The sequence below is a fragment of the Euleptes europaea genome, chromosome 6 (assembly GCF_029931775.1).
Source record: "Euleptes europaea isolate rEulEur1 chromosome 6, rEulEur1.hap1, whole genome shotgun sequence".
NCBI lineage: Eukaryota > Metazoa > Chordata > Lepidosauria > Squamata > Sphaerodactylidae > Euleptes > Euleptes europaea.
The window spans coordinates 99,359,807-99,374,391 of record NC_079317.1 but is presented as its reverse complement, the minus strand read 5'-3'; the positions used below and the strand labels follow the sequence as shown (position 1 = coordinate 99,374,391).

General features: G+C 44.8%; 1 protein-coding gene across 1 annotated transcript in view; it reads right to left on the bottom strand.

Moving 5' to 3' along the window:
* Positions 1-880, bottom strand: part of LOC130478761 (acyl-CoA (8-3)-desaturase-like) — a 36,519-nt gene extending 35,639 nt beyond the window's left edge. The window contains exon 1 of the mRNA XM_056850968.1: positions 698-880. Coding sequence (XP_056706946.1) covers positions 698-880 — 183 coding nt within the window. The remainder of the gene's footprint in view (positions 1-697) is intronic.
* Positions 881-14,585: the final 13,705 nt, after the last annotated feature.

Sequence of the window (14,585 nt, the reverse complement as noted above, 5' to 3'; positions counted from 1 at the left end):
GGCAAAAAAACACATAAGTGGGGGGAAAGGCACAATTAAAAGTTTTAGTTGCATAGGTTACAGTATTGGGACTTCTATTATATTTTCTTTTTTTATAATTTTTATTGCATTTTTGTAATGAAAACACAAAGAATACCTTAAAAAAAGAAAAAGAAAAAAGAGAAAAAAAATAAAATACAAAAACAAGAATACAAAAGATACGTATACAGAGCACTGATTAACTACTAATACATTATTCATTATAAAGCCCTATTAGTGCCCTGGCTCCAAATCCCATCCCCCACCACAGTGCCCTTCACCAAGGGACTTCCGATGGAACGTTATGGCAATATGTAAAAATCCCATTATTATGTCATTGGGACTTCTATTAGGTTTTCGAGCTACTAAAAGGCCACGCACATTTTTAACCCACTGCCTGTGGGCCCCCGCTTCATCAGCGGCCCACAGGGCCCCCTTGCCATGGGGCAAGCGGATCCCCCTGGCCAGCCCGCCACTGCTCGCGGCAGCCCGTGCAATGCAATGCAATGCAATGCAATGCTAATGCAATGCAATTATGCAATGCAATTATAATGCAATGCAATTATGCAATGCAACTATAATGCAATGCAATTATGCAATGCAATTATAATGCAATGCAATTATGCAATGCAATTATAATGCAATGCAATGCGGACCCCCCCCCCTTTCCGCCTCTCACCGTGGCGTCCTGCCCGGCGTAGTGGCTGATCACGCGGGAGCCCCCCGGGTGCCTCTTGTGGAAGCGGCTGATGTCGTAGACCTTCCTGTCGACCACCAGCCACCGCTCGGGGTCCCTGCCCGAGCGGAGCTTGATCTCGTCCCAGGTGAAGAGCCGCGCGGGGGGGGACGCCGCCTCCGCCATCGCCCCGCGGTTGCAAGGCGGCGGCGGCAGCGGTCGGGGGAGCCGGCGGGGAGGCTCTGCCCACCCAGCGCCCCGCCGACGTCACAATCAGCCTGCGCCGGCCGGCCGGCCCCTGTCCGCAGCGTCCCACTGGTCAGCTCTTGCTGCGGGCCACGCCCTCCCGAGCCCCGATTGGGCGGCCGCTTGCCTCGCGCTTCGGAAGGACAAGAGCCGGTTCGCGCGCCGTCGTCCGTGCGGTGCAGCCCCCGGCTTTTTCTGTTTGGTCAGTGCATTGCCCGAAGAGAAAGCCCATTGGCCGCCGCAAGCAGGGCTGGGCTCCTGGCCTCTGGGAAGCACGCCCCCTTCCCCGCGATGGCCGGGGGAGCCTGCGCAGGCTTGCCGCCCAATGGCAAGCCCGTTATCGAGAGCAACTCGATGATGGACAGTGGGCAGCCGCGTGTGAGCCTGCCTGCAGTAGTAGAAAAGGGCAAGAGTCCAGCAGCGCCTTCGAGACTAACGCGAATATTTCCTGGCAGGGTGTGAGCTTTCGTGAGCCACAGCTCACTTCTTAATGGGGACTCGTGATTGCACTCAGTAGTGTATTAAGGATAATTCGCAGTGGGTAGCCGTGTTAGTCTGCCTGCAGTAGTAGAAAAGGGCAAGAGTGCAGCAGCACCTTCAAGACTAACCAAAATATTTTCTGGTAGGAGCTTTTGTGAGCCACAGCTAGCGCTCCTACCCTACCAGAAAAGCTCCTACCCTACCAGAAAATATTTGTGTTAGTCTTGAAGGTGCTACTGCACTCTTGCCCTTTTCTACTAGAGCACTGGTTCCCAACCTGGGGTCCGTGGACCCCCAGGGGTCCGCGAGAACTAAATTAAGGCCCACGAAGCAAAGTTATAAACCCATAATAAATTAATATTTTCAAATAAAAGTTCTCTATTATAATATATATATTCAAATATTATTCTAAGTTTAATGTTTAACAGTTATGATTAAAGTTTATTTTCAAATTCTCGGAATTTTTATTTTGAACCTTGGGGTCCCTGAACCGAACAAAAAAGTCCTAGTGGTCCCTGGTCAAAAAAAGGTTGGGAACCACTGTACTAGAGCAACTAGAGCCCAGTAGCACCTACTGCTGACGCTCCTACCCTACCAGAAAATATTTGTGTTAGTCTTGAAGGTGCTACTGCACTCTTGCCCTTTTCTACTAGACCAACTAGAGCCCAGTAGCATCTACTGCTGACGCTATGGTTGCCCGGAGCCTGCTGTACGGATCTTTAGAAGGGCAACGGGCGTTCCTTACTTGTGTTCTGTACCAACTGGGTGCCTGTGAGTCGATAGGTTATGTATTGCTGGTTTGTCCTCCGTACGTGTCAAACCAATATGATTCCACAGGTACCGAAGAGGAAAAATAATGTTGTTGTTGTTTTTGTTTTGTTGTTGTTTTGTTTGTTTTTTTGGTTCTTGTAGGTTATCCCTTTGGACTCTCCAGGAGTAACTCATTAGGGTTCACTTTCCTTGTGAACAGAGCATTCTGAATTTTTTGTAAGAATGTCTATTTGTATTATTTATTTGGATATTTATACCCCACTTTTCTCCGCAATGGGGACCCAAAGCAGCTTACATCATTATTCCCTCTCCTCCGTTTTATCCTTGTAACAGTAACTCTGTGAGGTCAATTGACAGAGAGTGACTAGGCCAAAGTCATCCAGCAAACTTCCACGCTAGAGTGTGGATCTGAACTTAGTTCTCCCAGATCCTAGTCTGACACTGTAAGCACTAAAAGTAAAGGTAACAATCCCCTGTGCAAGCACCAGGTCATTCCTGACCCATGGGGTGACGTCACATCCTGACGTTTCCAAGGCAGACTCTGTTTGCAGGGTGGTTTGCCAGTGCCTTCCCCAGTCATCTTCCCTTTACCCCCAGCAAGCTGGGTCCTCATTTTACCGACCTCGGAAGGATGGAAGGCTGAGTCAACCTTGAGCCGGCTACTTGAAACCGACTTCCGTCGGGATCGAACTCAGGTCGTGAGCAGAGCTTTTGACTGCAGTACTGCAGCTTAACACTCTGCGCCACGGGGCTCCCTAGACTGTAAGCACTGCACCATATAAATTGAGCATGAAGGAAAAAGTGAACACCTAAAGACTGCAAGTCTTTCAAGCAGCAGCAGCTCTCCAAAAGCAATCATATATACTCGATAGCCTCCTCAAGTTTGATTCTTGCAAACCAGTTGTAGAAAGATCAAACTTTTTTTCTGTTTTAGGCAGTATTCCTGTGGCCAAACTATTTCCCCCCTACAATCAAACAGTGGGGACTTTACAATAGCTAGTAGCCACCAGCTATCAAAAGACATCAATGTCCAGTAGTTATGTAACTATCAGTGCTCACAGAGGAATCATTGTAACTATTTAACTACTCAGTTGCCAAAAGTGCTCACAGAGGAATCATTGTAACTATTTAACTACTCAATTGCCAAAAGAAAACGGAATATTTTCCCTCTGACTGGGCATAATAACATCAATCAACCATAGAGGAAAAGCTTGTATTTGATTGATTAGCCAACATCCCATTTAGACAGACACTCAGGGGCAAGATAAGGGGAAAGTACTTGAGCTGGTGGCTCATGGCTGGAGTGACTTTATCACTCCCCGCCCCCAGTAAGTCACAGCTGACCTATGGTGACCCAATAGGGTTTTCAAGTTGAGACATTCAGAGGTGGTTTGCCATTGCCTGTTTGCATGTCACACCCCTGGTCTTCCTTGGTGGTCAACCATCCAAATACTAACTAGGGCTGACCCTGCTTTGCTTCCGAGATCTGATGAGATCAGGCTAGCCTGGGCTATCCAGGTCAGAACACTTTATTACTTAGGCAACCTGAAACAGTTCGCCTTTAATGAGAAGTATCCAAAGAATAAAAATGCAGGCCTCAATCTAGGCTCTCTGGAATTCCACTAAGAATTATAATTTGTAAATAAAAGCCACTTTTTTAAAGTTGGGGGAGGGCTACAGTGTAGCTCTGTAGTTCATTCAGCTCTGAGCATGAAATAATTTACTAGCCAGCTTTAGACATGGTGTGATTTCTCACACTGAACAAGGTCTCCTAAGGCCTCCCACAGGCAAGAATAAGGCCATTGTAATGAAAGCTCCATGAGAGAGAGCAGCTGCTGCTATACACTCACTGGCATCCAGCATCCAGCTGTGGTCATCTGCATTTGCAGTGAGTTCATCTCCGGTGAAAAGTAGTTAATAGAAACATACCAGAACAGACTACTCAATTAACTCTGCTAGTCCAGCAAAATATCTCTCAATGTCCCTGTTTGTCTGAGTGGCCTAATCTATCTTCCCGCTTCTATTCTCCCTGTTTCCATGTCAAGAATTTCACTGATGTGACAAAATACATAAACTCTCGTCTGTAAGAGCTCATGCAGTACACCACCAAAAATTATTTCAGAACAGTAGTTGGGTGAATGGGTGTTTCAGAGCATGCATATTATGCATGATGCACTTTGATTAGAAGAAACCACCAAGAAGGCAAGATGTGTCATCAGCCTTCAGAAAGGCCAATGTAGATCCTTGTTCAGTAAAAGTGATTATAAGCATATATTATTCTGATGCTGATAATGATCAATGATATTATATTATAGTTAGGGTTGCCAACCGCCAGGTACTAGCTGGAGAGCTCTTGCTATTACAACTGATCTCCTGCCAATAGAGATCAGTTCACCTAGAGAAAATGGCAGCTTTGGCATTGAAGTCCCTCCCCTCTCCAAACCCCACCCTCCTCAGGCTCCACCCCAAAAACATCCCACTGGTGGCAAAGAGGGGCCTGGCAACCCTAATCATAGTCTGGAATTGATCGTTTGGGTTTAACCACATGTCATAATGATTACACAAGGACAGAGTGTTGGACACAAGTGTGTGTTAGTGTGAAAAATGGCCATTTTTGGATGGAGAGACAGAGGAACAAAGGTGCTGGTGCCCTTTTATTTGCCTTCTCTTGTGTCTTTGCAAATAACATAAATATTACAAAGAAACTCTCCCTCTCCAGTGCTCTGTCACCTGAATGAACTCATATCCAGTAATGTTTGATGTGCACCAAACATTTTACTGGAACCTGTACCGCAAAATGCACGTTTTCCAACTAAATCACAGCCTAAAACCAATTAAAATGTTGCAATAAAATACACCTGTATCTATTTGCGCATGTTTCAACAATACCAAAAGGGGGGTAGGCTACACAATAACATATTAAATCTGGGGGCATTCACTATCTGTAAATCTTCCTCTCACCAGTGATCATTTGCTTTCTTTTGCACTGCTCTTGCTAGATTTTCTGAGTAGCCCATGTTGAGCATGTTGTTTATTGGTCCAGCTGACCTTTTTGGGTGGAATCCCCATTATTTTCTCCACTTTTTCTCTCTCTCTCTCATGGGAATGGCTATTCAAGCTATTAAATGCTCCCAAACCTGTCCTTATTTCTTATTAGAAGAGGAAATGCAGGCATGCAGACGGAGCTTTGCTCTTTTGGAAATGTGGAAGCTGATTCTTGAAAACATAGACCAGGAGATATTTTCTCTGCAGCATTTTATATGAATGTTATTTACTTCCTTCATCCCTCCCTTGCATGAATCTCCCAAGGAAAAGTAACTTCCGAAGCTGTGAAAGGGATCTGGGATTGTTTCTTAACCCTGGGGCAAAAACAGTCTGTACACTTAACAGCTGGGTTACTTTGAAGTGCAGCCTCCCTCCTGGTCATGCAAAATGGATTTTTAACAAGGTCCATTTCCCCCTTTCTTCTTAAAACCGAAATGACTTTCATACAGACTGGAGACAGGTTTTTTCCAGAGGTGGAGGTTGCAATGCTCTTTCCCTCAATGGCATAACAATCTTTGGTAAACAAGTTTTGCAAGTCTTGTTTAGTGCTTGAAAAATCTGTTTGGCCGGAAAGAACTGTGAAACAAAAGAAATTTGTTTGTACATAAAAAGCCAAATTCGATGTGACAACGCCAGGTCTGTTTCTTTAAGTGAAGTTCCGGACCCCAGATATGTATAAAGCAGAATTTGGCGAACAATTTAAAGAGTGAAAGGTACACGAAGTGAAGAATTTCCTAGAATACCTTGTAACTTACCTTTTAAATTGCCCCCCCCATCCTCTGCTTTGTCATTCACAGTCCTCACATTAAAAAAAATGGACTGCTGCAGTTGTGTCTAGTTGGGACCTCAGGTCAATGATGAATCCGCTATACAACTTTTGATTCTTTAAAAAAACCATTGAGAGTCCCCACATTCAGATGACAAAAAGCAGACTTACCTAAGGCCCCATTTGTGGGCCCACAGAGGGAGGCAGACAGGTGAGGCAAAACACTTTATTACAGCCTTGCCAGAAAAATACATATGCTCATATACATACTACATGCTGATACAACATAATCATTCTTCCTGGAAACTCAGTCCAAAATAGTCTGAATACATAATTACATAACCGATGGACGCCCTTTTGAGGTTAATCCTTACCCTCCTTAGGAATACTCTTAGATTGACTAATTTTAATCGCTACTGCACAGAACCTGGTTGTGGAGGATTTAACCTGCTTGTTTCCCCCCAATAGCAACATCTGCAATAGATCTGCTTGTGGTACCCCTGTGACACCTTTTATTAGGGGGAAAATGAGCTGGACACGAGCCTCAATATACCAGGGACAACCAAATAAAACATGTGCCACTGATTCCAGCTCCCCTGTCCCACAGGGGCATAGTCTCTCTGATATTGGTATCTTCTTAAAACGACCCTCCAACATAGCCGAAGGGAGAGCCTGGACACGTGCTAAAGTAAATGCTCTCCTATGGCTTCCTACTTCCAACTGAAACAGATAGGGTGCTGGGGCTACTTTGTACCTATTATTCTCTGATGATACAAAGGCCGGACACCTCCCCACATCCTCCTGTCTTTCTATGTCCCAGATCCTCTGTTTAATTAGACTTTTAGCCTAACTTTTAATTAGACTTTTAGCCTAACTTTTAATTAGACTCGTATCCCATCTGAGACATGACCTGTGGGTCCAGTCCTATTCCAACCAGCTTCCTAAAGACTGCCTGTAGCCATGCCTATTTAAAATTATCCTTTAGAATCAGGGCGGAAAATCCCATGGGGTTGGTGGTCATTTTAAGCCACATTAAGATAGATGCCAGGCTCACTCTGGCCTCCACCCTCACCATCCCCATCTCCAGGCAGATGTTAGCTTTTGACACAGAACTAGGGACTTGGAGGGCCGTTCTTAGAAATTTAGATTGTACCCTTTCTAGAGGTGCAAATTGTGATGAAGGGGCACCCAGCCATGACCCATACAAGAGCTGTGCCAGGGATTTCGCCCTAAATAGTTTGAGGGCCGCGGGGACGTAATGACCACCTTTTACCCGCAAAAACATTATTATTAGCAGACCTCTGGCCTTTGGCTGCCACCCCTTTCAAATGCTCAGCCCTCGAACCCGAAGCCTGCATCCTGACCCCTAGATATTTGAAGCACCTCACTTGCTCTATGTTCTGACCATTTAGACTCCACTTTTGTATCTTTGGCCTTCTGCCCAAAACCATGATTTTAGTCTTTTGAAAATTCAGCCTAAGCTGCTCGGTCTGACAAAAATTAACAAGTTCCTCCATTGCCCTATTCAGGCCAACTTGCGTTCTAGATAGTATCACCGAGTCGTCTGCATACAGAAGAACCAGAATGTGTCTAAGTGCTACTCTCGGGGGGTGAAAGTCTGGGTTGTTCAGCTGACTGACTAGCCCATTGATATAGAAAATAAATAACGTAGGGGCCAAAATACAGCCCTGCTTGACTCCTCTTGTGGTATGTACCACCCTAGATAAGTGCCCTAGACAACTGCATTTCACCCTAAGGGAGGTGTTGTGACAGGTGAGGCATGGAGGGGCAGCCAACTGCAGCCATCAGTGTGGTGGTGGTGGGGCTTCCCAAGGTCCTCCATGGCAGCACAGGCCCTTGATGCCTGACATCCCTGGCTGGCCAATCAGAGGCTGGCCTAGCCTGGCCGGAGGTGGGGCTCTTGCCAGCAGACTTTAGGGAAGGAGTCTTCCCTCTGGTCTGCTTAGCCAGGTTAAGAAGAGGCCAGGCCACTTTCGGCCCTCATCTTTTCCCACCTGTCCCTCCTTCTGTGGTGTACATGAGTTCATTTTGGTGGTGGGTTGTTGGCTTTTCCATGGCAGCATCACATTAGTTTTCACTGTTTCCATTTCGCAAATGCGTTCTGGTGGTATCAGTACTGGACCGGCTCCATTTAAGGGGGAACACAGCCTTCGTGTCCATTCCCCTCATTTTGGGGGATCCCCTTAAGGGATCTTGGGGTGAGGTCATGCCAAGTTTGGAGGCTGTCAAGATACCCAAACTCTCAAGTGGCACCCATGTGGGATCCTGCATCCTGTCATCCCACGGTATCCCTAGCAGGAAGGCTGGGTGCAGCGTGTCTATTGGTCTGTAGGCAGGTTGATACCTGGATCTGCTGCCCTATGCTGTGCCAAGGCTCTGTCAGCTGTAACCAATAAAGCTGTGGTCATTTCACCTCCGACAATATGTCTGTTGTCTGTTTGCCTCGCAGTTCCCCCCCCCCCCCTTTGGTGCTTGTCCATAATACATCTCAGTTAAGGAACAGTACCACTCAGAAGAAGCAAGCATATAATTAGCCTGATGTTAAAGGTTAGGACTGTTTCAGAACTACAGTTCTCTATAGACCCTGGGCCACACTAGCAAGAGAGTTTACAGCCAATTTCTGCATCCTTGGCAGATTTTTCAGCTCCTGTCCCTTAGTTCATGGGTTCTCTGTATAGTCCAGTTGGAGGTGGAAAGCAATCCTTTCGGACCCAGGTAAAGTTTATTCCCGAGGTCATGGATCCACGTGGACTAATAGCCATGTGGGTTGGGAGGCTTCAGTGGGGAGAGGGAAGGGGACAGGGAAGGGGACAAAGTTGCCTCCTCCTCTTACTTCAGTTAGTGGAGCTACACTGATGAAAGAGATTAAAAAGGCAAATTGATCTCCTCCATTATAGTCTCCCAACTTTATGCTTTCAGTCCATGCAGGTCCTGTGAGTGCAACAAGAACAAAGTTTCCAAGGGTTGAAAAAAGACTGCTGTGGGGGGCAGCTGATTGAAGCCATCAATGCGATGGGGGGGGGGGGGCTGGCTTCCCAAGATCCACGACTGTCAGCATCTTCCCAAGACCCACAACTGTCAGCATCTTCTGCAGAGGGATCATAGGATACAACCCAATGGAAGCCATATTAGGTAATATTTCCTAGTTGATGGAGGACATACATTCCCCTTAAGCAAAGCTCCATTTGAAAACCAGTCTTCCTCCAATGAGCATTCCTCTCTTTGAATCTCTTAAGCTGGGTATTTCTCCAGTCCTCAGGCAGCTTCCCAAAACCAAACTTGTACAATAACTTGTTTAAGCACCAACCAAATATCACAAAACTGTGTGCAGGTTTTCAACTTTGCTAGAGCTCTTCACAACTGCGTGTGTTAGTTCATTTTGGTCCCGCATTTGTAACTCATTCCTTTCTGCTTTGACCAGCCTTACATCTCTGCCCAGCTATGACCTTAGGCTGCTGTCTTGTACACAGATACATTCCACTGAGGTCAGTCTGGCATAACAACTACATCTGGAATTAATATCTTTAAATATTCAAAATCTGTCAATGTATAAGGAAAGCGTTACCATCATCCCCTAAAGTTTTCTTGTTGAATTGGATTTCCTTCCGAAAGAAGTCAAGGTATAAGGAAAGCGTTACCATCATCCCCTAAGGTTTTCTTGTTGAATTGGATGGATTTCCTTCCGAAAGAAGTCCATGAATTTGTGCTTAATGCAGTAACATCACCAAGGTTAATGCTTGCCCAAAATTGGGAGAAAAATATAATCCCGAAGATGGAGGAGTGGTTGGAGAAACTGACAGTGCATTCGTCTGAGTAAACTAACTTGTCTGTTAAATGGCTAAAAGTCCAAAAAGTTTGAAAAAATGAATGTGGGATTTTTTCCCCCTAGAATGTGCCGTTAATTTCAGCTTGTATATTTTATCATCAATTTATTTAGTAATTTATTTTTTAGACCCTTGGTTTTATTTGGTGTGTTTAAAGCGTTTAAAAAAATATTCAAAATATGGTGAACTTTCACTCAGGTTTCAAATGAGAAATTTTAAATCCAAAAACTGACACTTGAAGGCTTGCAACTGGGTGGCATCTCTTGCTTATTCTAGTTCTGGCAAATTTCCAAATCCAACACACATTGCTAGCTGTTAGATACAAATCACCCCTTCCATGTTATCAAATATGATCATCTGATACACTGTACAATTATAAATGAGATCCGATAAAATGTAAAAGTATATAACTGACAAATACTGTAAAATATCACATACTAGTGTCACCCAGCCATTAAATATGATACACTTAGCATTTTTGGGATGAACTTGTTCTTTCAACAGTATATTTTATGCTTGATTGATAACCAATAATTTCCAAATGGACTTCTAGGGAACCCCAATTTCTTTGTATGCTTATAAGAACATAAGATAAGTAGAGCCTGCTGGATCCAGCATATTGTTTCTCACAGCAGCCAACAGGGTATAGAGGCTGATGCCCTCCCATGATGTTGCTTTCCAGCACAGGTAGCCATAGGTTTGCTGCCTCTGTATATGGAGGCTCCTTCCAGTTACTATGGCTAGCAGCCACCGACGTAACTCTCCTCCATAAATCTGTCTAACCTCTTTTAAAAATTACCTATGCTTGTGCCCATCACTACCTCCATAGGCAATGATAGCAATCACTTAATTTTTTGTTGAGGAAATAAATACTTCCTTTTGTCTGGCCTGAAACTATTTCTCAACAATTGCATTGGATGCCCCTGTGTTCTACTATTATGGGAGAGGTATTTGAGGTTTCATAAGAAGATAATTAGTAGCAAACCAGCTTCATTGCAAGACAATTTGTCTATTACTACTGATGTTCATCTGCAATATACACATATATGGGAATGATGGGTGTGATCTAGAGCATACTCTCCATACACCATAGGTAATAATATAACAGCATTCCATGTGAATGGAATATACCTGCTAGATTTTAAAACCTGCCCCCAGCGACGTAAAGCAGAAAATTTTCTGGATGCTTTATCTCCCTATACCAGGGGTGCCAAGCTCATTCGTTACAAGGGCCGGATATGACATAAATGTCACTTGGTCGGGCTGGGCCATGCGTACCATAAAATTTAATGCCAGCTACAAGAGATACAAATTTTATAGAAGATACAGGCAAAGCCAATTAATGATATTTTTCTTTATTTTTCACTAAAAATTCAAACATGCTTACAACCATAATACTTTTACAGTATTTTCTTTTATTTAACCGTCCTTGATAATTGACACCTCGGGAGCGGGGGGGGGGTATGACTGCCTCAGCTGGCCCACGGGCCAGATAAGAGTTTTCAAGGGGCCAGATTCGGCCCCCAGGTCTTATGTTTGACACCCCTGCCCTATACTATATCGCACTCCCTCCCTTTTCAAATAGACAAACAGAGCCTTTATCTTGTGTGCTCTGGAGCTGGAAAAAGCAGAGCCCATATCTCCTTCCGTTTAATTTCTTCTACTTGATACCTGTCCCCTTTCACGCAGAATGCTTATGCAAACATAATTTTAATATGCAACTCAACACAGAATTAACAAGAGGGGACATACAAGAAACTTGTGGGGGTAGCTGTCCCATTCCCCCGCCTTGGCGTCACTCCCCCTACTTCTCTCACTCTCTCGCCCTTTCTACCTACTGCCACCCCTTTTCTTTCCCTCTCCCACCCCATCACTCTCGGTTTCTGCCCCCATCACCCTCCTAGCCTCCCACCTGCTTCCTCTCCCACAGCAGCAGCAGTTGCTCTCCTGGAATCACAATGGATCTCCTAACTACAGAGATCAGTCCTCCTAAGGATTGCCAGCTGCAAGCTGGAAAATTCCTGGAGATTTCAGGGTGGAGCCTTGGGAGGGTACGGTCTGGGGAGGGAAGCAACCTCAGTAGGGTACAACGCCATAGAGTTCAACCCCCAAAGCACCCATTTGTAACAGGGGAGCTGATCTCTGTCATCTGGAGATCAGCTGTAATTCCGGGTGATCTCCAGCCCTCACCTGGAGGTTGTGAATCCAAAGTGAAAGCACAAGCAAAGCAAACCCACAATAAGGTTACTACAATAGAATATTGCTGTTTAGAAAAATATATTGAGAATAAAATCTCACAACCACAACCTCAGTTGAGCAAACAGGAAATCTGCAGTTGGTCTAAGATAGACCCAATATAACAACGCAAGAAGCGTTACAAAATAGTAAATATAGGCAAAATGCTCAATTCGTTTCATGTCCATATATATAAACTGCAACAATCAGGCAATGGAAACAAGACGTTGTGCAATGGAAATCCGGTATAATTCCATTTCATGTGAAACTTTTTCAAGCTCTTAGTCCTTCCGTGCGCAATTCATTCAATATACGAAGGAGTGTGCCTTCCTTGTATGCATGGACGGCAAAGTAAGATGTCTGGAGGTTGGCAATGCTAGTTCCCCTGGAGAAAATGACTGCTTTGAAGGGTGGAGTCAATGGCATTATACCCTTCTGAGGTCCCTCCCTCCTCAAACCCCACCCTCTCCAGGTTCCACCCCTCAAATCTCCAGAAATTTCCCAACCTGGAGCAGGCAACTCTATCTCCCTCCCACCCAACAACCCACCTAACTTTATCTGCTCCTCGGTCTTAAGTTTGGCATCTTCTCCCCCCTCCCCCAGCCTCGATCTTGAAAACTTCAGTCTATCTCCACAGTGGGGACCCAAGCAACTTATATTAGTCTCCTCCCCTCCTTTTTATCCACAGAACAATCTGTGCGGTAGGTTAGGTTGAAAATATGTGATTGGTCTAGAATCACGCAGTGATAGGGTTCCCTCTTCTCAACCAGCAGGAGATTTTGGGGGCGGAGCCTGAGGGCGGGGTTTGGGGAGGGGAGGGACTTCAATGCCATAGAGTTCAATTGCAAAAGTGGCCATTTTTCTCCAGGTGATCTGATCTCTATCGGCTGGAGATCAGTTGAATTAGCAGATCTCCTGCTACTACCTGGCAGTTGGCAACCCTACGCAGTGAGCTTCCACTGCAAGGTGGGGGTTTCAACATGGGTCTCACAGACCCTGCTCTGAAGCTCTAACTGCTACACCACACTGGCTTTCATAGGGGGGCTGCTGTGAAACAGTAACAAGCAGCCAGGGCTAGTTAAGTCATGCAAGCTGGATGGTATCAAGTTACCCAGAGGTTGCTGCCAGGCCTATGTTTGCCAACCTCCAGGTGGGTCCTGGAGATCTCCCAGAGTTACAACTGAATTCCACACAACACCTGGAGAAAATGGCTGCTTTGGAGGGTGGACTCTATGGCATGATACCCTGCTGAGGCCTCTTCCTTCCCCAAACCTTGCCCTCCTCAGACTTCACCACAAAATCTCCAGGAATTTCCCAACCTGGAGATGGCAATGCTAGCCAGGCTTGGCCCCAGTGATTCCTCCTACAAAGGCCAAAATAGACCTGGAAAGGGCCCTGCCTTCCCTTTTACTGGCAGAACCAAGCCTGGAATCTGTGGTTGCCTAGCAACTCTCACTGAGGGAATCTGTTGCTTAAAGCTACAGATGCTCCTTTTATCATTTTTCCATTTTTAAAAAGTGTACTTTTTGTTAGATTTCACATTTTTCTGCAAACCTGGGGTCCTTTTCAGGTTTGTAGTAAGATCAGTCTTGCCCATTCACAGCTCCAGTCACCGGATTTAAGTATCCAAAGATTGGCTGACTTTGCTATTAGAATATAAGATATGGAATTGCAATGGGATGATAATAGGAATGACATTAATGCGTGTTTAGAAACTGCTAGGCATGTTTTATGTTACTGAGTCTAGTATGTTATTTTCTGTTGTAAATGTTCTAGATAATGCTATGGAAAGGACATTGCATTATGCAGTTCCCACATAAAGTCACCCCCCGCCCCCGCTTCATATAGATACTCAACTTCGTAGCTTTTGGTCCCTTCAGTTCTTCAGCAGTTCTTTTGTGTCATCTTTTTTCCTCTGTATCCTTCCTTTTCTTTCCTTTGCCCATTCTGTTTGCAACTTTGTGTTCCTCTCTGGCTCTCTAACAGACAGTCTTTTGTCTGCTTCTTACATTTCCCAAGCTGCAGCTACAATGAGCCTAGCCTTTCCCCTAATTGGCTACTCCCCCTGTCTTTTACTGGCAGAACCAAGCCTGGAATCCGTGGTTGCCTAGCAACAGTCACTGTGGGAAATCTTCTGCTTAAAGCTACAGGCACTCCTTTTATCATTTTCAGCTTTTAAAAACTCTCCAATATAATTTTTTTTTTTTTTAGATTTCAGATTTTTCTGAAAACCTGGGCCCCTTTTCAGGTTTGTAGAAAGATCTGTCTTGCCTGTTCACAGTTCCAGTTACCAGATTTCACTATCCAAAGATTTGCTGACTTCGCTATTAGATATGTAGACTAGTGTTACTGCTGTAAAAAAAACACAAAATAATCTTTCTTTGTATTGTATCCTTTTATCTGGCACTTGGAATACTTTTCATAATGCAATAAAATATAAATGGTACAATAAAATTCAGTAGAATCACATAACATCCAATGTATACGATATTAATAGGAAAAG